Source organism: Miniopterus natalensis, chromosome 5 (genome assembly GCF_054644295.1).
Source record: "Miniopterus natalensis isolate mMinNat1 chromosome 5, mMinNat1.hap1, whole genome shotgun sequence".
Lineage (NCBI taxonomy): Eukaryota > Metazoa > Chordata > Mammalia > Chiroptera > Miniopteridae > Miniopterus > Miniopterus natalensis.
In genome coordinates this window covers 35632086-35655808 of record NC_142085.1, presented here as the reverse complement: position 1 = coordinate 35655808, position 23723 = coordinate 35632086, and the positions used below count along the sequence as shown (strand labels likewise).

The 23723-nt window shown below is 39.6% G+C and overlaps 1 protein-coding gene across 1 annotated transcript in view; it reads left to right on the top strand.

Moving 5' to 3' along the window:
- Nucleotides 1-20396, top strand: part of FILIP1 (filamin A interacting protein 1) — a 162019-nt gene extending 141623 nt beyond the window's left edge. Inside the window, exons 5-6 of the mRNA XM_016207372.2 lie at nucleotides 13456-16261; nucleotides 19567-20396. Of these exons, the coding sequence (XP_016062858.2) occupies nucleotides 13456-16261; nucleotides 19567-19773 (3013 nt within the window). The 3' untranslated portion in view covers nucleotides 19774-20396. The remainder of the gene's footprint in view (nucleotides 1-13455; nucleotides 16262-19566) is intronic.
- Nucleotides 20397-23723: the final 3327 nt, after the last annotated feature.

Below are 23723 nucleotides of genomic sequence, written 5' to 3'. Positions count from 1 at the left end.
ATCTGATATTGCCACTGTTCTTAAAGTCCGTCAAGAACTGCGTAACCCTCACAATGGAGCTGAACTCCTTAGGATGACATCAAACTTCTTGACGATCTGACCTCCACATCCCACTGGCATCTTATTACTTGACATTTTCCCTCCTACTTTGTGTTCTGACATTGACTGTGCTGTTCTGAATCAGGTCCTGCTTCCTTATGTTTGCATGCTCTTTTTCCTTTCTATGGTGCAGGATTTCCTCATTCTTTTTTTTTTTAAATTAAAAAAAAAAAAATTATTGTTAAAAGTATTACAGATGTCCCCCCAGGCCTTCTTCACACTATTGTCTGTGTCTGTGGATTATGTATATATGCATATAAGTTCTTTGGTTAATCTCTCCCCACCCTCACCCCCCACCCCCACCTTCCCTCTGAGATCCCTCAGTCTGTTCCATGCTTCTATGTCTCTGGATCCATTTTGTTCATCAGTTTATTTTGTCCATTAGATTCCACAAATGAGTATGATCATGTGGTACTTGTCTTTCTCTGCCTGGCTTATTTCACTTAGCACAATAATCTCCAGGTCCCTCCATGCTGTGTCAAAGGGTAAGAGATCCTTTTTTTTTTTTTACAGCTGCATAGTATTCCATAATGTAAATGTACCACATCTTTTTTATCCACTCATCTTTATTTGTATAACCTTTGCTTATTGATCCATGAACAAATATTGAGCACCTACTATTTGTTAGGCACTTTGTTTAGGGGGCTGGTGTTCAGTCATGGGCCCTGCTCTTTTGGAACTTTTGCACTGTGGAGAGATAGGGAGACAGATAATATCTAAGTAAACAAACAAAAAAATGAACCTGATGATTTTAAGTAATGAAAGTGCAGTGAAAGAAGGAAATAGAGTGATATGATGGAGAGTGGCTGGGGAAACGATTTTCAATAAGCTGGCCAGAGAATGCCTCTCTGGGGAGGAGACATGTGAACTGAAACCTGAAGGATGAGAAAGGAGAGCCCATTGGACTGTGTACGGTTGTGCAGGTTGTAGTTTGCAGGAGCACTTGTCCAATGAAAGAATAGGACCTAAAATCCATTTCTCATTCAGCGCGTCAAGCCAGGCATTCCAGCATGGGATTAGTTCCCTAGAGAGAAGGGGGGCCCTCATCTGCTTTTCCCGAAGAGGCCATATGGGCTGCATTCCTTATAGTAGGGAAACAGTATTGGGAACAAAAATTGCAATAACCTTGAACAATTATTTCTTCCAATCACATCCCCGTGCGTGGGTGTCCCTCGGAAGACTATATTTAAGGCATAAATGACACTTTTTATATAACTGTGCAATTTATTTTTTTATTCTGAGAGCCTAATACACTAACGATGGTGGGTGGGGGGCATTCGACCTATTTTTGTTGAATTATTGAGTGACTTAATGTATCATGGTTTTATTTCTGTATGAGCCAGGGAGCTTCATACTAGAGCGTGTGATCACGGAACTCCTTCTCAAACAATGATTCTCAAATATGGGCCTCCTGATGGGCAACAAGCTATCAGAAAAAAGAAAAAAAAAAGTTGTTTCTATGGTTTAGGAGCAAATGACAAACAACTCCCTAGACTTCAATTTCTACTATGAATAAGAGCTATTTATTAGTGATATACCAAGTGATTTCTTTTTAAATATAGCATTTGTAATTTTATATTAGCATGTTACTAGATTTTCTTAAAGACTAAGTCAATATTTTACAGTGGCATCTGGCTTCTACGAAATGTTGGCAAACACTTACTGAGCATGTGCTCACCTGGCAGTAGGAAATCCCATAATCTTTAAGAATAGTTTGTTATCCACCATGAGCTTTTCATGGTTTTCAGCTGCTGCCATCTGTGACTTTTAAAGATAAATTAGTATTGTTTAAACATCATAATCAGTTGTTTGTTGTGGATTGTTGGGTTAAGCCACAGAGGGTTCATAATTAATGTCCTTGGTTTATAATTTTCAACAACTGGACTTCAAGTTACATCATCAGTGTGCCTATTTTAGAACAGAATTATACATAATCCCCTCAAAATCTGATGAAGAGTAAAATCTCATTTGTGATAATTTGCCTGGGATGTGTGTGTGCTTGTGCTATTTGAATTACCTGGATTATAGTATCAAAGTAAATGTAATAAGATTGCTAGATTATTTTAAAACTTATAAGATATAGTTTTATAACATAAAATCATTTATAGTTTTATAACATAAAATCGTTTAACTTCGGGGTCTTCTCTTATGAAGTAAAAGCAGATCAAAAAAGCTATTGACAAAAAGTTTCCTGGTTTTATTTTATTCTTTCATTTTTTTAAATCACCAAACTCTTTTTATTATGAGAATAGGTGAGATAGGCCTCTGTCCCACTACACTGGGACAGGGTCAAAATGTTTGAGATCAGATGCTCTGTAATACTGCTCAAAAGTTTGTGTCCTATTATGAAGGATCCACCCTTTCTTTATATATATAAAAAATGATTATCTAGCTTTCAGTGCTCAGGCTGGGACTAGGGTGAGGCAAATGAGGCCCTCACCTTGGGCACAAAATTTAAGGGGATGCCAAAAACTCAGTAATCAAGATATACAATATTTTAATGCATTATTTTTAAAAATAAAAATTAGTGCAAAACCCGCATAATGGACAAAATATCAAAATTTCAAATGAGGACAGATTCTGACTTTGCAGCTGCAAGACCCAGACTTACCTACTGCATTCTAATCCCAGCCCTGTGCAGTTTATTGGGGACATTATAATAGTATCCATCTTGAGGAATTGAGGTGATTTATGAAAAAGTAACACTTCTTCCTGAATCCTTTGGTATAACCATGCCCTGTCATGTTACCAAGCTGCTTAGCTCTGCCCTATGCTCTAGTTGGGAAAAAATGCATTGTGATTAAAGACTTCTAACTGCATGCAAGCTTGACTCTTTTCAGGTTCATTCATCTTTAATTACTATCATGCCCTTGCTAGTTTTTGCCTGCCTTTTCTCGTGAAAGACAGAGAGGCATACACACAGGGAGAGTTGAAAAAGAATAAAAATAGTGAAAGGGAAGGGAAATAATGAGAAAGGAAATCAGCATGACCTGGCTAAGAAACAAACCTATGAGTCTTTTAAGATGACATCAGTGAGTGTTTTAAAATGAGATCAGATGGATGAAGATGGTGACAAGTGACAACATCTAAAGGAAGCAAAGAGAAAATTGCTGCTGTAGGGCTAATGCTGATAAGTTTGGAGAAATGATTGAAGAAGTGGGAGTGTCAAGAAAGTTGGGGTAAAGAACCTCTGGATCTTACATGGTTTACTTTTCAAGGAAGTGAAATGAGAATGGATATTGGTGTGGTCTTTAGGAGCAGTGATTGACAGCTGTTCCAGAAAATGTGTTTATCTCAATGATGGTAACCGGGTAAGGTTAAAGAAAACCTCACTTCCCCTGTTCCCCAACAAAAAAATTGTCCTCATACTCTAAAAGGAAAGATAAATTAACAAATATCTGTGGAACAGAAGAACATGAGGATGCTTTTTTAGGATAAATTTGACAAAACACCAAATGAATCCCAATGGGGAAGAAAAAGTCTAACAAACTTAATTTTATAAACATGGAGAGGAATGAAAGAATTACCCACAATCACAGACAAATATGAGAGTCACATGGCTCTGTAAGGAAGGTAAAAATATGAGCAGACACCAGTTGCTGAGACTTGGGGGGTATGGTGCAGGGTGGGGGGGAAGAAGCTAAAGATTACAAAAGAGGGTTAAAACACTTCATGATGGAAATCTTCAAACATTACAAAAATAAAGAGAATAGTATAATGAACCCTCATATAATGAACTCATCGCTTAGCTTTTATAATTAATCCATTCGTGACCAGTCTGGTTTCACCTATCCCCACTCCCCTGGATTATTGTGGTATAAATTCCATACCTATCATTTTATTCATAAATATTTCAATATGTATTTCTAAAAGATAAGGGTTTAAAAATATAGTATCAAAATCCTTTATCACACCTACAATTTAATAATAATTTTAAAAAAATAATTTTTAGCAACATAATTTTTCCAACTGTCTCATTTAAAAAAATATTTGACTAAGAATCCAAATAGACTATAGTTGGTTGCTATGTCTTCTAAATTTCTTTTAATCTATAGTTTTCCCTCCCCTACTCTTTTTTCTTTCAGTTTCTTTATTGACCAAAAAACTGCCACTAGTTTTCTTTTTTATCCTGTATAGCTCCCTACATTTTGTGTCTGTTTTTTTTCTGATTGCATCATCACAATGTCATTTAGTATGTTTCTTGGCCCCGTCTTTCTTATAAAATAGTAATTAGTTATGGATGCTTGATCAGATTTGGATTTAACTTTTTTGATAAGAATATTTCTTGGGTAGAGGTATGTAATATGTATAAATGTCTGGCTATTTCTCTTTGAGGAGGCATTGCCTATACCCATTATTTCATTGGGGACTATACAATGCTAGTATTCAATATTTACATTTTTATTAATTAATAGTGGCATTCTTATTATTTATAAACTGGACTATTTCTATCAAGAAAAACAAAGAGCTTTAAAGTTAAGTGGGAACATACTATTCTCATATAAATCTATATTATTTCAAGCATATATAAAAGGTTAAAATGTTGATCCTGACTTCCCGCTTTACTGTGTCTACTTTCCTGTTTCTCCTCCCTTTTACAATTAAGATCTCAAATAATTAGTCTCAGATATTTGTCTCTTTTTTTTTTTTGTCAGCTAAAGCTCTCATCTATAGTTGTTCCTCAACTCCACTAAAACTGTTCATATGAAGTACTGATGATATCCATACTGACAAGTCCAATAGAAAAAAAGTTTTTAAAATCTGAATTTAAATGAAAACAATGTTCGTCTTCCTGTTCTCTCGCTTGAGCTCCCCAGAGTGTCTGCACCCTGGCCGTGCTCCCCACGCTTCCCGCTGCCTCCTTGGTGTCCGGGAACGAGGCACTCTTGCCTGCCTCTCTGGCTCTCCCTGCGCATGCTCTCTCGGCTCTTTCTGTTTTCTCATCTCGTATCTTTTTCTTCTGTTCTTACTCCCTTTTCTCACTTATGTTTCCAAAGGTACTTACCTCCTCACTTCCTGTGGCTTTAGATTGCACCAGTCCCTGGAGACTTTCCCTGGGTGTTTCCTGACCTCCAGACCTACCGATAAGAATTTCACATGTAGCATCTCAGGAACCTCAGGTCACTGTACCTTTCTGGAACATGATCTTCCCCCCCCCAAGTTTGTTTCTCTTATATTACCCTAAATGTGATAAGCACTGACATCAAATTAATTACCCTGGCCAGAAGCTGAAAAGTCTGTCCAAATTTCAACCTCTCCATCCTCAATCTATCACCAAACCCTATGACTTCTGTCTCCTAAAAATCACCATGTGCATCCCCTTCTCTCCTTTTCAAGGACATAATTTTATTTATTTATTTATTTATTTATTTATTTAAAAAATTATATCTTTATTGGTTACAGAGAGAGGAAAGGAGAGAGAGAGAGGACATCAATGATGAGAGAGTCATTAATCAGCTGCCTCTTGCACGCCCCTGACTGGGGAAGGAGCCCGCAACCGGAGCATGTGCCCTGGAATCGAACCCGTATTGCCTGGATCCTAGGTCGATGCTCAACCGCTGAGCCACGCCCAGCTGGGCTCAATGACATGATTTTAGTTCAGACTTCATTACGTTATGCAACTCCTGCTTTGGTAGCTTCCTAACTGGTATCTGGTCCCTGGATATATTCCTCCATCTCCACACTTCTGTTAAATTTCCTTGTATTCTGAATCCGAAGTTCAGATTCATCTTATTAGCCCATGGGTTCCTTTGCTGGGCTTGTCCTTCCTTTCTAGGCCTTGTTTCCCCCTGCTGTCCCCACAGGTACCCTTCATTTCAGTTGAACTGCCTACCGTGCCTTGAAAATGCAATGTCTCACTTCCCAATTCTGTGCTTTTACCTGCTGTTTTTTAGACTACTATTTTAGGCTTTGCAGGTCACATACAGTATCTGTTGAATAGTCTTCTTTGTCATGTTTTATAACCCTTTAAAAACGTAAGAACCAGTCTTAGTTTGAGGGCTGTACAAACACTGGCCTTGCTCTAGATTTGGCCCACAGCCCTTGGTCTACACGGCCCTTTCTTTGCCTTCTCCACTCACTTAGCTCCTACTTAGCTTTTGTAACTCAGGTTAAGAGTCACCTCCTCCTGGAAGCCTTCCCCTGGTGGATTTAGCTCCCCTTCTTATTTGCTCCCTCTGCATAGCTTTATCTCTATAATTGTCTTCTTCAGTGAGCAGATGCCTTAGGGACAAGAATGGAGTCTTTTTTTTCTTTTTCTTTATATGCCTTGCAGTGTGCCCAGCACGTAGCACATGTCCAGTAAATGACTGTTAAATAACTAAACAGGAAGAGGTGTGCTCCTTGGTATTACCAACAATATTGACAGCTGGGATTTCCCGAATGCATTCTGTGGGCTAGTCACTGGCTAAGCACTTTACAGGCATCATTTCCTTTGGTCTTCACAACAGCCCTCCAAGGAAGCACTTTTATTTCCTCCATTTTGTAGATGAGAAAGCTGAGGCACAAAGAAGTTAAGGAATTTATCCAAGTGCATCTGAAATTTCAGCAAGACCTTTTTTAAAAATATGGTTTTTTTTTTTAATTGATTTTAGAGAGAGAGGAAGGGTAAGGGAGAGAGAGACAGAAACACGGATGAGAGAGAAACACAGACCTACTGCCATGACCAGGAATCGAACCGGTGACCTCTTGGTGCATGGGACAATGCTCACCCAACTGAGCCACACCGGATGGGCTCAGCGAGGCTTTAGAGAAGGCCTTTTGAGAGAGTCTTGGACAAATATGTAAAAAGCTCACCATGGACTATGTGCTGGGTGCTAGGGCCACAGCAATGAAGAAAATACAAAAAAAAAAATCCTTCCAAAGTGCTTCATTTTAGAGAAGAGAGGCAATTAAAAAAAAATAATAAGTAAAATATAGAGTGTATTAGATGATAATAAGTGCTACGAAAAAAAGGTAAGCAAGAGAAGAAAATAGGATGTTTTACCATGAAATGCACAAGATAATAGGGTGAGCAAAGAAGCCTACCCTGAGAAGGTGGTATTTGTACAAAGATCTGAAGGAACTGAGGGAGTGACCTATTAGAATAGCTAAAAGATAATAGTAAGAGATGACATCAGGGAGGTTAGGGGAAAGGAGTGAGAATGTAGGGCTTTTTAGGCCTTTGTGGTGATTTGGCTTCACTCAGATTCAAATGGGAAGTTGTTGGAGGGCTTGGACAGAAGGCTGACATAATCTGATTTACCTTTTTTTTTTAAGGATTATTCTGGCTTCTGAACAGAGAACAGATTGAGTGTGAGCAAGAGTGGAAGCTAAGAATCAGATTAGATTGCTATTTAAATAATCCAGATAAGAGATGACGGTAGTTTGTCCCAGGGTGTCGGCAATAGAGGAGGTGAGAGGAATTGGATTTGAGATATATGTATATTTTAGTTTATTTAAAAAAATTTTTTTCTTTTATTTTCATCACCATTTATCCCCCCCATACCCTCTTCCACTTCCATGCCCCCCCCCTCACCACACTGTTGTCTGTGTCCATGAGTTCTTTCCCTTTTCTTTCTTTTTTGCTCAATCCCTCCTCCCCACCGCCTCACCCAGCCCCTAGCCCTGACAGCTCTCTGTCTATGAGTCCGTCTCTCTTTCACTTGTTAGTTCACTTGTTCATTAGATTCCACACATGAGTGAAATCATATGGTACTTGTCTTTCTCTGACCTGAAGGTAGAGTTCACAAGATTTGCTGAAGGATTGAATGTGGGGATGTGAGAGGAGGACTCAAGTATGACTAGATTTTAGGCCCCAGTATCTGGAAGAATTTGGCTGTGGCTGATTGACATGAGGAAGATGTAGCTGGAATGGGTTCTTGGGCAGGACTGGGAGCTGGGAAGCATAAGGAATAACAGCCCGATGGGTTCATAGCTAATTGAATGACAATGTCCATGCTCCTGAATGGGCTGACGCCAGCGGGACGGAGATCTTGAGTGTTTGAAGGGCTCTGTGCACTGACCTGCCTTTTTATTAGTGACTGGGGTCATTTTGCCATTGACACAATGCTTGAATGCTTGATATAAGCTGATATATTGGGTGACGAGACAGAGTCCAAGGAGGACTTTGACAATTCCATAAGGATAGAATGAGTCAAGCAAGGTAAAGTTAACCTAAATAAACACAGTCTCACAAATTTTAACTGTTCCAGCAATATCTATTCGAGGAACAGCATTGTTGTTAAAGGTGTATTGTTTGTGGTCAAACAGATCTGAACGGAAATCCCAGCCTTCCCCTTCTTCAGTCCTGTTCCCTTGATTAAGTCAAATAACTTCCTTATTTATAAAATGGCACAGTAAAATACCTTGCTCAAAAAGTTGTTATGAAAATGAAATGAGTAATAAAGTACTTAACATACTGCCTAGTAAGTAATAAGTATTTGGTAAATAAGATGTTTTATTATCAAAGACCTTTCTTTCTAGCCTTTTTAAAAACAAAATTAGGTATTAGCAAATATTGGAGTTTGGGGTGGGCTTTTAAGAGCCTCTTGAATAATATTAGGACTAGAGGTTTTCTAGTACCTGACACATTATTTCCCCAGAATAAAGTTTCTTGTGAATCTCTCCAATCCCACCTGAAAGTGTTAGCCCTCTTCTCTTTACCTTTCTGACTTCTGCTTTCACTTCTTTCCGTCATAAGGTTAATAACCTATTTTATATTTTTATCATATTTTAAGTCACTCTCTTATTTTATAACTTTTTCTCTCTTCATCTGACATCTTGGAATACTTTCTAGGGCTTTTTATATTACTTTTCTTACCATGTTTTTTATTGAAATATAATTTACATTTAATAACATTCACCAATTTTGAATATACAATTTGATGAGTCTTGGTAAATGTATACACCATAAATAATTAGAGCATTTGTGCCTACACTTTTAAAGTCTTCTAGTTGAAAACAATTGAATTTATTAACATGCTTATAAATGACAAACTTACAAGTTAAAAAATAAAGTTTTATTTAGATTGAAAGAGATATGAGGAATACATTTAATAGTTATTAAGGAAGACAAGAGAATGCTGAAAAATCTGTTAGATCCTTTACTTTCTTCCTTTTGTCCTCTAAATAAGATAAAATGCTTGCAGAAAATGAAGAACTTGCAAAGAATAAATTTGATTTCAAGATACTTAGGGCTCTGCTTGTAATTGCTGATGAAAGTCAGGGTACTAATTCACCTTCTTAGTCTTGGTCTCCTGGTTTGTTTCCTTTTTGTGCTAATATGTTTAGAATTAGCTCGTGGTTGAATTATGGCAAGATGGGCAGAGAGGGGAGTGGACAGGAGATGGTAAGATACAAGCAACACCAAAACGCTCTTGTTTTGTTCCTTAAATAGCATAATTACATGGAAATGGTTCTCAGTAATGCACATTAATTGTTTAAAGCACAAAGCAAAATAATGACAGGATGGGAATCTATAAAAAGATGTAACTTAATCAAGTTGGTCAAGGAAGGCTTCCTGGGGGAAGGGACATTTAAATGAGACTTGAAGGATAAAAAACTCAGCCAGGTGTGTTTAGTGTGTGTGTCAAAGTGAAAGGAGGAACAGGGAGGAAATACTAAGCAGGGAGCATGGCATATGCAAGGAATCTTAGCAGATTAGATAATGGGAGAGACTGACTTGAAATGAACCTGCCAAGGTAGTCAGGAATCAAATCATGCTGGGCCATGTTATGAATTTCATGCCTCTATTGTTACAGCAGTAGGAAGCCATGGAAAGCCAGGGAGTGACATGATCATATTTGTATTTGGGTGAGATATAATAACAGTAAAGCTAAAACTACACTTACTATAGGTTGGCATGATAGTGTTTTTTACATGTTAACTGATATGCACCCCACACAAACCCTATGAATCAGATACTATTTGGGTGCCCAATTTAGCAGTGAGAAAACTGAGGTATATAGAGAGATTATATAACTTGTCCAAGATCATACAGCCAATAAGTGGCAATGCTGACACTGTGAGCAGAGCACTCAGGAGGCTGTTGTACAATTACCAGTAAAAGATGCTCAGGGTTTGAACTGGAGTAATGCAGTGGGGAAGCATTAGGATAATAGGTTAGGATATATGTGGGCTGTAAAATTCATAGGATTTATCTTCAAAGCACTACATTTCTAATTGCTTGGTGTACTTTTTAATTTTTTATTTTATTATGGTAATAACACAACATGAGATCTACCTTCTTAATAAAAATTTCAGTGTACAATACAGTATTGTTAACTGTTGCTTGGCAAACTTTTCAACTCGACTGTTTTGCTTTTACCTCAGGTTTCTACTAATGCTAATACTCTTTCTCACCTGTTTTTCATATTCCTTTTAGAGGTATTATTATTTGCAATAATTCAGACCCAAAGCATTGAAGTAGTTTTTTTCTCTCTCTCTCCCTTCCTCCTAGTGAGTAAGCATCACAAAGCCCGTGCCAAGTTACCTTTTGCAAAGTTTTCACAATTCATCCCATCCTTCCCAACCTTAATGTCCTGGGTGTAGAAATTTGAATGCAGATCTATTTACATAGAACACTACTGGCAGGCTGTCCCAGCTGAGCCATCCCAATTTACCTTGGTCCTGGATCTAACCCTCAGTTACACCAACAGGGAAATGGATTTGTGGAGAATGCAGAGAATGGGCGATGTATTGTTGTTAGTTAGGCCCACTCTAATTAAGAGATGGGAACAGTTTAAGATGTGATAGAAGAGGGGAGGTGAGACAGCTTAATGGGGTTAGAAAAAGAAATAACCACAGCGAGGACCTGAAAAATGTGGTTTTCTGGAAGCCAAATTCCTTCCACTGTCATGGTCTAGCTCAAAGGATTTCCTACTGATCAGAAAGTCTACTTTTCTATGGCTGGAACACCGGGGCCCCAGGTTTTACTATCAAAGACAGGACAATGACATAAAAATTCTTCTGGATTAAACACAGAAAGCATTCAACAGACTTTTCAGATGGAGGGAAGAGCATACTCTAGTTCTTATATTTGTTTTAATGACATTTTATTATATCTCTGCACTGAGCCTATGTGTCAGGCACTTCTACTATCTCAGTCTTCAGAACAATCCCATGAGGGAGGTATCAATATCCCTCGCTCCTTCCTTTACATCTGAGAAAACAGGGTCAGAGAGTTTCAGTGACTGGCCAGACGTTACACGCTTAGAAAATGGCAGGGCCAGAACTGAGATTCAGCAGTGGTTAGCCACTCCACTCCAACCTACTGCTCCTAACAGCAGAGAGGCATAGGGTGCTTAAGCAAATATCTTGACAACTTTTAATATTTAATTTTAGAATTGAAAGCATTGATGTTCTCAGTGAATTCCTCTCTGACAATCTGGTTAAGGTCAAGGAATTTGAAAACGTCCCCCTTAGTCTCTCTTACTCTATAGTTCGGTGACATTATTTCAGTTGTTTTGGCTCCAAATGAAGAGAAGATGACAACAAAATGCCCTTTTACACATGTAAGAACTACAGTTAGTGAAGCCATTACTGTATTGCTCATGCGAGTCCATAGGATCTGAAAACAGTGTTTTTCTTCAATTTTAGGAATAAAGTCATAATGGGTTTTGGAAGTTATGTATTTAGTTAATAGATGCTTAGACACAGGATATGGTTTCTAAAAATAAATTCCATTTAAAAATCTTAATGACATCATCAGAACTATTTCTATAGTAATAATCTGACAGAGGATTTGATTATAAAGAACTTCTATGTGTATGTCCAGTCATTTCTTACACAATGCAATGTGAGACTATTAACTTCTATTTACTCGGCTAACAGCTGATATGAAATAAATTAGTCATAAATATCAAATAAATCATTCAGAATAAAGTGCAAAATATATTTTTAAAATGTACTTAGCCTTGACCGGTGTTGCTCAATGGTTAGAGCATCAGCCTGGGCACCGAAGGGTTGTGGGTTCAATTCCCTGTCAAGGGCATGTACCTGGGTTGCAGGTTCAATCCCTGGCCCTGGTCAGGGCACGTGTGGGAGACAACCAATCAATGTGTCTCTCTCATATAGATGTTTTCTTTCTTTCTCTCTCTCTCCTCCCGTCCCTCCATCCCTTCCACTCTTTTTAAATCAATGGAAAAAATATCCCCGGGTGAGAATTCACAAAAACAACCAAAAAAATATGCTTAAACAAGTACATGCTAGTGGTTGCTTATAACTTGCCTCTCTTGTAAACAAAAATTACTACAATGCATTCTCATACTCACGATGAATCTGGTATTTATTTGAACTTTTTGTATGAGTAGTTGAAAATAACTATTAAAAATTGGTACAAGTTAACTGACCAACACAAGGATGGTAAATAGGTACTCTGGTGTATTTATATTTCTAGTTTTTAAAGCTATACATAAACACAATGGAGAAAATGCACTGCATGCATGTGAAACAGAATAACTCCTGTGGCTGCCATACTTTTGTATTAATAGTAATTCAGATTTCCTAGTTCTCTATTTAAAAAAATTGTTTAAATCAGCAAACTGAGACAAAATCCTGTGCGAGTTCTGGTGTTAACTAAGATTGGTTTATGTAGATCAGTCTTCTATTAGAAAGCTCATCTTGCTTTGTCCTTGTCAGGTGATAGTTGCATATGAAATAAGAAAACCTGAAGGTTCTTTTTTGGGCCTTCTGTTTCATTTGAAGTAAATTTCTTAATAGTGTCAACGATAAAAATAAAGTTAAAAAAATAAAGTAAGTTTCTTTTTTGTAGTCATATGATGCAGAGGTGAGGAGCCAGGATTCTGGAACCCTTCTGCCTGAGTTTGAATCCAAACTCTGCCACTTACTGACTGTGTGACCTGTGGCAGGTGCTGTGTCTCATTTTCCTCATGGGGATGATACTAGCAGTACATGGTTCGTAGGATAAAATAATTTCTAGTACCTAGAATACAGAAAGCACTATATAAGTAGCCATTATTATTGCACAACCTAAGTGTTATTCAATGGTCATGTTATTGAAGTATAATATAAGTGGTAAGCCTATGGAAATTTTATAAGCTGAACAATCTTATGTAACCAACACATGAATCATGAAACAGAAACTGGTACCTCTTCATACCCACTTCTAGTTACTGCCCCTCTCTAAGGGTAACTAATATCCTGATTTCTGATTTGTTTTGTTAATGTTAAACCTTGATATTGCAGCAATTAATAAGGGACTTATTGTAATAGCATTTTATTTTTTATTTAATATCTAAGACAAACCTATTTGCTGGTTAATCTTTTAATATTTATATAATAAATATAATACATACAGATAGAATATATATAGTATATATAATAAAATATAATATTTTAATGTATTTTGTTTTATAGGTTGAAAAAGCTCCTTGAACAAGAAAAGGCTTACCAAGCCCGTAAAGAAAAGGAAAATGCTAAGAGGCTCAATAAACTAAGAGATGAGCTTGTGAAACTAAAGTCCTTTGCACTCATGCTGGTGGATGAAAGACAAATGCATATTGAGCAACTTGGCCTGCAAAGCCAGAAAGTACAGGATCTTACTCAGAAACTGAGGGAGGAAGAAGAAAAGCTCAGAGCCATTACTTCCAAATCCAAAGAAGACAGGCAGAAATTGCTCAAGTTAGAAGTGGATTTTGAGCACAAGGCTTCGAGGTTTTCCCAAGAGCATGAAGAGATGAATGCTAAGTTGGCTAATCAAGAGTCTCATAACAGGCAACTGAGACTCAAGCTGGTCGGCTTAACTCAGAGAATCGAGGAGCTAGAAGAGACCAACAAAAATCTTCAAAAGGCAGAGGAAGAACTTCAGGAATTAAGAGATAAAATTGCCAAGGGGGAATGTGGCAACTCCAGCCTCATGGCAGAAGTGGAAAATCTCCGGAAGCGTGTGCTCGAAATGGAGGGTAAAGATGAAGAGATCACGAAAACGGAATCCCAGTGCAGGGAGTTGAGGAAGAAGCTGCAGGAGGAAGAGCATCATAGCAGGGAGCTCAAACTCGAAGTTGAGAAGTTGCAGAAGAGAATGTCTGAGCTGGAGAAATTGGAAGAAGCGTTTAGCAAGAGTAAATCCGAATGCACCCAGCTCCATTTAAATCTGGAGAAAGAAAAGAACCTAACCAAAGACCTGCTAAATGAATTGGAAGTGGTCAAGAGTCGAGTTAAAGAACTGGAATGCTCCGAAAGTAGACTGGAAAAGGCTGAATTGAGCCTAAAAGATGATCTTACAAAGCTGAAGTCATTTACTGTGATGCTGGTTGATGAAAGGAAAAATATGATGGAAAAAATAAAGCAAGAGGAGAGAAAAGTAGACGGACTCAATAAAAATTTTAAGGTGGAACAAGGAAAGGTTATGGATGTCACTGAAAAACTAATCGAAGAGAGTAAGAAGCTTTTAAAACTGAAATCGGAAATGGAGGAAAAAGTATACAGTTTGACAAAAGAGAGGGATGAGTTAATAGGCAAACTGAGAAGTGAAGAAGAAAAATCCTCTGAATTAAGCTGCAGTGTCGACTTATTAAAGAAGAGACTCGATGGGATAGAGGAAGTGGAAAGAGAAATAACAAGAGGAAGGACTCGAAAAGGACCCGAGCTCACCTGCCCAGAAGATAACAAGATTAAGGAACTAACACTTGAAATCGAGAGACTGAAGAAACGTCTCCAGCAACTGGAGGTGGTGGAAGGGGATTTGATGAAGACGGAGGATGAATATGACCAGCTGGAGCAGAAATTTAGGACTGAGCAAGATAAGGCTAATTTCCTCTCTCAGCAACTGGAGGAGATAAAGCACCAAATTGCCAAGAATAAAGCAATAGAGAAAGGGGAGGCTGTGAGTCAGGAAGCGGAGCTGAGACACAGGTTTCGGTTAGAAGAGGCCAGAAGTCGAGACTTGAAAGCCGAAGTGCAAGCTCTTAAGGAGAAGATTCATGAATTAATGAACAAAGAAGATCAGCTTTCTCAGCTCCAAGTGGATTATTCGGTCCTTCAACAAAGATTTATGGAAGAAGAAAATAAGAACAAAAACATGGGACAGGAGGTCCTCAGTCTGACCAAAGAGCTGGAGCTTTCTAAGCGCTACAGCCGAGCCCTGAGGCCCAGTATGAATGGGCGAAGAATGGTGGATATTCCTGTGACCTCAACTGGAGTACAGACTGATGCTGTCAGCAGTGAGGGAGCAGAGGAAGAAACGCCAGCAGTATTTATACGGAAATCCTTTCAAGAGGAAAATCATATCATGAGCAATCTTCGACAGGTGGGACTGAAAAAACCCATGGAGCGATCCTCTGTTCTAGACAGGTACCCTCCAGCAGCAAATGAGCTCACCATGAGAAAGTCTTGGATTCCATGGATGAAAAAAAGGGAAAACGGGCCCTCGGTCACCCCAGAGAAAGGGCCTCGGACAAATTCCAGTCCAGGGCACCCGGGAGAGCTGGTTCTCTCACCAAAGCAGGGCCAGCCCCTGCATATTCGAGTGACACCAGACCATGAGAACAGTACTGCGACTTTGGAGATAACAAGCCCGACGTCCGAAGAATTTTTTTCTAGTACCACCGTCATTCCTACATTAGGGAATCAGAAACCAAGGATTACCATTATTCCATCACCAAATGTTATGTCTCAAAAATCAAAAAGTGGAGATAGTACTCTCGGCACAGAGCGAGCCATGTCCCCAGTCACAATTACCACATATTCCAGAGAGAAAACCCCAGACAGTGGAAGAGGTGCCTTTGCGGACAGGCCCACATCCCCCATTCAGATAATGACAGTGTCTACGTCAGCTGCCCCAGCTGAGATTGCAGTCTCTCCCGACTCCCAGGAAATGCCCATGGGAAGGACGGTCCTCAAAGTCACCCCAGAAAAACAGACTGTTCCAACTCCAGTACGGAAATACAACTCCAATGCCAATATCATAACCACAGAAGACAATAAAATTCACATCCACTTAGGTTCTCAGTTTAAGCGGTCCCCTGGGACTTCAGCAGAAGGCGCGAGTCCAGTTATTACTGTCCGGCCTATGAACGTGACAGCCGAAAAGGAGGTCTCCACTGGCACTGTCCTTCGCTCTCCCAGGAACCATCTCGCCTCACGACCTGGGGCTAACAAAGTGACAAGCACTATCACCATAACACCAGTCACAACGTCCTCCACTCGAGGAACCCAGTCAGTGGTGAGTAGAAGAGGTTCCAGAGTGCAGGCCCAGGGAGGGAAGCAGTGAGCAGTGAGAATACCCCAGTGCCCGAAACAAAGCGAAAGCAAGTGCCTCTGGCCCCACCTGAGCTCACTAGCAGATGTTTCCTAGAGGACTAACTACACCAGGAAACGAAAATTAAAAGTGGCCTAGTATTTTAATAAATTGAGTTAATTTTTGAAAATCTTCACTCGAGGATATGTTTATTGATTTGAGAGACAGAGGGAGAGACAGAGAGAGAAACATCGAACAGTTGCCTCCTGTATGCCCCCTGACCAGGGATCAAACCCGCAACCTAGGTATGTGCCTTGACAGGGAATGGAACCCGTGACCTTCTGGTGTATGGGCCGATGCTCCAACCAACTGAGCTACCGGGTTGGGGCATGAACTAATTTTTTAAAAAATATGTCTTTATTGATTTCAGAGAGAGGAAGGGAGAGGGAGAGAGAGGGACAGAAACATCAATGATGAGAGAGAGTCATTGATCGGCTGCCTCCTGCACGCCCCCGACTGGGGATCGAGCCTGAAACCCGGGCATGTGCCCTGACCGGGAATCAGACCACGATCTCCTGGACCATAGGTCGATGCTCAGCCACTGAGCCATGCTGGCCAGGCAGCATGAGCTAAGTTTGAGGGAAAATTTTTTTTCATGTAAATTTTGGAGACCCTTCCCGCCCCCAAAATACTTTCAAAGACGGCCTCTTTGTAATGTCAGGATATAGTGATAATGTTAAAAATTTGATTTTTTATGTTTAAAATCCTTTTTAAAATGGAGACTAGGGGGAAATGATCACTATGCAAGAAAAATAAAACTGTTCCTGGGTTATATTTCTATAAGCTATAATACTCAATATGTGATTATGTATGACTGTAGTCATACTTTATTACAAAAAATGAGATTAAAAGATTTTAATATTAAAAACTTTTTTCAAAATAAAAAAGAATTGTTGATATGTCCAAACACTATATCTTATTAATACTATCTTACAAGTGCTTGATAAATATTATTTAATAACCAGCTGGAGGGCTAAGTGAATGATAATAAAAAAGTGTGTCCAAAGTATAAGATCCAGAACTTAAAAATAAATTCTATTTCTCAAAATGCTTCCAGTGACTGTCTTCATTTATTGAGGACAAATTGGTAAATGAAATTATAGATCATTTACTAATTAGATGTTAATTTAAACAAATGGACTAGAAATTACGATTCTGAGACTCTGTACAGTCTCAAATTCTGTAGAATATATTAGAAACTCTTAAGAAAGCGTATTTATTTAAGTATAGAAACTGTGGCTTAGTTTCCCGCATCTTCAATATAATTTACTTTTAATTCTCTGTGTGCATAGACTCAAGACAGGCTTCGAAATGTGAATTAGTAATTGCTTTGCCAGGAAAGCTTTTCATTATTGGCTCTACAGGAGCTGAATAGCATTCAGAATTGCTCACCCTTCTCAAATGGTTCAATATGGCTTTTTAGGCAACACATAGCTTGAATTTTCATCAAAAGACAGTGGAGGTGTCAGTTGTTGTAATTGAGAGCAGGTTTCTCTGCTGGAACATCTTATTCCCATTTTAAGGGTCAAATCAAGATGGCCTTGCCTCCTGTAGCAACATTTGTGACGACCGATTAAACCCCATACACAAATAGGAAATTTTAGCTGTAAGATATCTAAGTTCTAAATAACAGCCCACCTACTTCAGGTATATCCTATCCCATTAAACTAAGGGCAACAAAAAGTTTGGGACACCCCTCTTAGAAATCAAATAGTGAGGCTAGTTTATTTGTGCATTAATTCACTGAAGTATTGAATTTATTGAGTATTAGCTACATTTCAGCCACTGGATTAGGTGCTGAGTGCAAAGAGGACCTTGAATAGAAGTTCTCAATTTAGTGGGAGAGCCAGGATTGGAACCTACCTCGTGAGTGGACATACATAGGAACCACCAGAGAAGGCTTCACAGAGGGGGAGGTTTTCTCAGTGATTTTCAGGAAGGGAAGGAGTATGTAGAGAGAACAGGGTGTGCAAAGGTATGGCAATGTGGAGGAGCCTGGCATGTCTGGGGACAGGTGAGCAGTCCCCCTGTGCAGCAGCTGTGGGGCATGCAGACAAAATGCAAGAGCAGAAAATGGAGATGCAAATTGGGGGCAGATAGTGAAGAGAGGCACATGTCTTATTATGAAACTGGCATTTAATCTCATAGAGTAGACAAAGGGTATTGAAAGGGTAAAGCTGATTACAAAAACATTACATTACTTGTTTTAGATTATGTGTATAAAACAGTTTAAGGGATAAATTGGAGGGAACAGAGGCTGAGGACAGAGATACTGCTGCAGTTCTCTAGGCTAGAGATGGTGTAGGCCTGAACAATGGCAGTGAAAATGAGGACAGAACTATATTGAAGACAGAATTGAAGATTTCATGAGAAATTGAGTGTAAAGGATGGCTCTGAGGTTTCTGGCTTGGATGCCTGGGGGGGTAGGATGAGACACATGGGAAGACTACTGTCTGGAGGAGAAGATAAGTAACGTTTGGGGCGTGTTATATTTGAGATGTCTGAGGGACACTGGAAATGTTTAACAAGTAGTTGGAAACCTGGATCTGTATTTAAGGAGAGCATTGAGGGCTTGAGGTCTGGAACTCATCAACACATAGGCTGATAACTGCGTGATCCTCAGCGTGAAAAAATTCAAAGAGGGCTGAGAATGGAATATGGTGATGCCCACATTTCGCAGGCAGGCAAGCTGGGACACGGAGCCAAGCCAGCAAAAGATGAAAAAGCATTCATCACCGCCAGGATGTGGTGGGCAAGACTCAAGTAAGAAATGACTGCGAGAGAGTTTTAGAAGCGCTTCAAGAAAGAGGGCGTGGTCATCAGTGACAGTGAAAAAGGGAGAAGACTCTGAGTCCTTAGGAGGTGAAAGGAGAGCTGGCTATCTAAAGAAAATGGAGATAATTTGGGGGGACATGAGGAACAAAATTGCCTAAGTTTATCCCAGGTGGCCTGTGTTTTCTCTGTGAATAGGAGGCAAGGTCATCTTCAGCAAGGGCAGAGGAGGTAGGATAGGGGCTTGGGAAGAGAAGGAAGTTTGGCATAGATGTTTCAGGAGAGGAGAAAAGGAGGCAATCAGAGTGGATTAGATGACGACTCCAAGTTTCTAACGATAATTTAACTTGGGGAGGGGTTGTCTGTGGCTAGAGTCCTGCTAAGGTTCAGAGCGACGGCATATCCAGGGCAAAACTCACCACCATCTCCTCTGTGTTTCTGTATTTTCTCTCTTACAGTCAGGACAGGACGGGTCATCCCAGCGGCCTACGCCCACCCGCATTCCTATGTCAAAAGGTATGAAAGCAGGAAAGCCAGTAGTGGCAGCCCCAGGAGCAGGAAATCTGACCAAATTCGAGCCTCGAGCTGAGACTCAGTCTATGAAAATAGAGCTGAAGAAATCTGCATCCGGCAGCGCTACCTCTCTCGGAGGGGGGAAGGGCTGAGGGCACTGGCTGAGGGGGTATGTTGTGCAGACGCCGCTGCTACGGTGAACAAACCTTCGTCTGTTCGTGCCAACTCTTCACATGTACTAATTTAAGTTTTAAATATCTTGTTTATAAAATAATTTACTAATAGCCATGTGTTTTTCCTATTTTGTAAATTTGTTTTCATGCTAGGGGACAAAACTAACCAACAAAACTACTGTTTGCCGTTTGCTCGGTGGAGGAAGTTGGGCCTGAGGCAGGGCCTGACATCTACTCCCAGTTTTGCTTCTAGAAAATGGATCCATCAAAATTAACCCATCGGAAACTCAGTTTTTTTTATTAGTCAGATACGGGAGCTGACTAACATCCTCTCCAAAGCCTGCTCCCATGGTTCTTAATTGTAAATCAAATTTAATAGGCCTTGTCCCACAATAATTGATTTTTCAAAAATTCTATTATGAAATAGGAAGTAGTTTAATAATTGTCATTCACCTCTATCAAATCCCAAATTTGCTTCATGTGCTGGAAGAAACATCTAGTTATCACAGGGCCTGGACCTCTGAAGTTTTGCAAAATCAAAGCCTCTGAGATGATTTAAGGAAATAATTTGAATGTGAAATAAAATGGAAATGAATATGGAATCCTAAAACAGAGTTTTACTTATTTGTGTGTGTCTGTGTGTATTGTAGAGATTTGGCCATCTCAGAACATTCCCAGAGTTTCATAGACAATAATTTGAGAATTTGAGAACCATTAATGTCAGACTCATGCTCTATTCAAGTGCGCAATTGACTTAAATCGTGGAATGGTTTGAATAGAGCTGCCAAATGGCCCCTTATAGCTCAACAGAGGTTGTAATGGATAGGAAATAGCAGAAAGCAAATTCTGATACGTTAATGCCAAGAAAAAAAAATGACATCATACATAGCTTAATTGAATGGAAATATTTTCTTCAGTTATCTGTGAACTTTACTTGCAAATATAAAACCAGTTCATGATTGTGTGTGTGTGTGTTTTGTAGAGAACTGGATTATTATTCCTTTCATTTTTACTTGCATTTGTATCATTTTCATTAATCCTAAGCATGTTTTAATCAGCATGAAACGGTGTGTGAGTGCAAAATGCCAGGTGTCTTTGTGAGGAGACTAACCATGTGAAAGTGGACACTGCTTCATAGTCAAATAACCACCAATGAGCTCAAGGCTAATAACCTGTAGTATAGCACATGAGGTCTTATGTAGGCAGCACCTTCGTCAAGATTTCTGAGTCAATGGGTGAATTTTACAAAGATACAATAACTACAAAGTTACAGGTTATTTTTCCACTTTTGAATTCTGAGGACTGTATCTGGATAGGTCCTGCTCTTGATTATTTGGAGAGAAAAAGATTTTTAAAAATATATGATTAGTTTTTAGCCCATGATTCATCATGCTTCAGATAAATAGACTCTTCTCTAAGTTCTTTTCACACCAGATTTCCTATCCCTTGCAGAACCTGGACTTGAATTACATGTAACAGTAGTAGATGCCTCACAGTATTCCCAGTCACTTTAATCAGATCTCTGTTGCCTACGGCTCATCAGTTCTCAGCATATGCATTTAAAAATGTTGAGCAACCAGGACAGATGTGCCACAATAATGGGATTTCAAGGTAGAAAAACAAAGAGACTAAGAATGAAGACTTTATGAAACAGGACTTTAAACAAGTTTAAATAAGAGATCCTTCCATTTCGAGTACTGCCTTATATTTTCTTTAAAAGGGAATTTTCCTCCTTTTGTAAAGTGGACACAGTCCTTTTCAAAAGCAAGGGTGTTCGCTGGCATTTAGGGTATTCAGTGTTACTGTACCGTAACAGACGGTATTTAGGCCACTGGAGGTGTCAAAAGTATGAAACACTGCATTCCTTTTGACTTCACCTGCCATTTTTCAGTGACTTTTATCATAATCTTATTGTCACTGTTGCTGTTTTTGCTTTTACCTGCTCACACCATGCTTACGTCATTTCTGCCTGGAAGTCCACACCATCTGCAGGGCGAGTGCTCCGAAAGGCTTAACGGTGCATGTACAGGATGTTTATTTTATACATCTGGACCTTGGAACAGAGCCACCTGCAAAGTACAGCTACTAAGAAAACTTGGCAGAACAACACATATTCACTTTTCAGAAATGATAAAGAGCAACTGCCATGGCAGTTTTTCTTTGTAATTTTAGAACCAGCTCTACATTTATTGGATAGCCTTGTTCTAAACCACATATTAGAAATGAAATCCACAGGGGATAGGAGGTGGAGGGTTAAAAGCACTCCAACTCCAGCTCCCATTTGTGAGTATAATGTTTTTAAGATGCAGTTTAATGTGCTTTTATAAGAGTGAATGGGATGAAAAGATTAGAGTCTTTTCCCTGTCCTGGGATGTAGCATTGTGTAGAAAATAAAAAGGGTCTCACCAAGGCTTCATGTATAGCTGCTGTTCAGGTCCCATCCTGGGGAGCAGAGGGGAGGGGGGGTGCCATTTCCACAGATTTCAATGTGATGGCGTCCCCAGAGGACGTGCAGGGCACCGTCTGCACAGCTACAGAGAGGCCATGGTATTCCCTTCCTGAGACTAATTTTTATGTGCTGACGATTTAGCATACATGATACCAGAAACGTTTCTGTATGGGGCATGGCCCTAAGGGTATCATTGCTTGAAAAACAACCTTCCTGTCTAAGTCACCTGCTTACACAGAGTCATTCAGCTGCCACTGGCATTTTCATCAGATTTTCAGTGAGGGCAACTTAATGTGCGACAATTAGCTCTCTAGAGACTTTAGTGTCTTCATTAAGGGCACAGTGCTACCAGATCCACTACTTGAGTATCTTCAGGAAAAGTGTGAAGAGGTAGCTTTGATGTGTTGTGTAGGAAGAGTACAATTTCAGGGAAATAAAAACATGTCCAATAACGTAAAACGCATAGAGATTTGAATTTCTCATTCCCTCGTAGCTTCAGAATACTGGGGGAAGAGTGAGACTTTCCTGATTGGAAACCCCCAGGGCTGTCAGATAGGAAGAGCAACATTTATGTGGGAGGCCAGAGGGAAGAAAGAGAACGGGAGAGATGACAAGACTGCCAGAGAGGGTTTCCCACTAAACAAGAACGTACGAGTCCAAAATTTCCTCGACCTAAACAGAGGCTAGTGTTTACCACCTGCCCCTCTTCCAGCATCTCCGCCCTGGTCACCTCCTCAGCCTCTGCTCTTCTACCTCCTTTCCGCCTGTTACCTCCACGCAGGATACAGCTATGCCCTGGCCTCTCCCCTTTTATAGCAACTCTTTCTTCAGCTATGCAGTCCTCTGTAGCTACTGGCCCGTCTCCCTCCTCCCGAGTTAATCCACTGACAGGCACTCAAACTTCTACGCCTCCACTTCCATACTTTCCATTTATTCTTTAATTACTTTTTATTCTTGTTAAAGTAATTTGTGTACATAGTTAAAATATCAGCCAGGGTTAAAAGACAGTGAAAACCGGTCCCTTACCTCACTCTCCTTTCGCCTAAGTTTTGCTCCGTGGAGAAAGTCATTTCTAACCCTTAGCTGTTTCTTCTGCTATGTATCTCCAATATTTCTAAATAATATACTTGTCCTCTGACTTTTTATTAATCAATTTTATATATTATTTTTGGTCTTCCCATTATTGTTTGATGGTTGAGTGTTTAGTCCCCTCACATGTCCCATCTCTCCCCTTTTCCCATCCTCCCAATGTGATTATATCACACACTTTTTAAAAGAAAATCCTCACCCAAGGATATGTTTTCATTGACTTTTAGAGAGAGAGGAAGGGAGAGGGAGAGAGAGAAACATCAATGTGACAGAAACATCAATTGATTGCTTCCTGTACATGCCCCGACCTGAGGATCAAACCCACAACCTAGGTATGTGCCCTGACCGGGGATCAAACCCGCAACCTGTTTTGGTGTACGGGAACAACGCT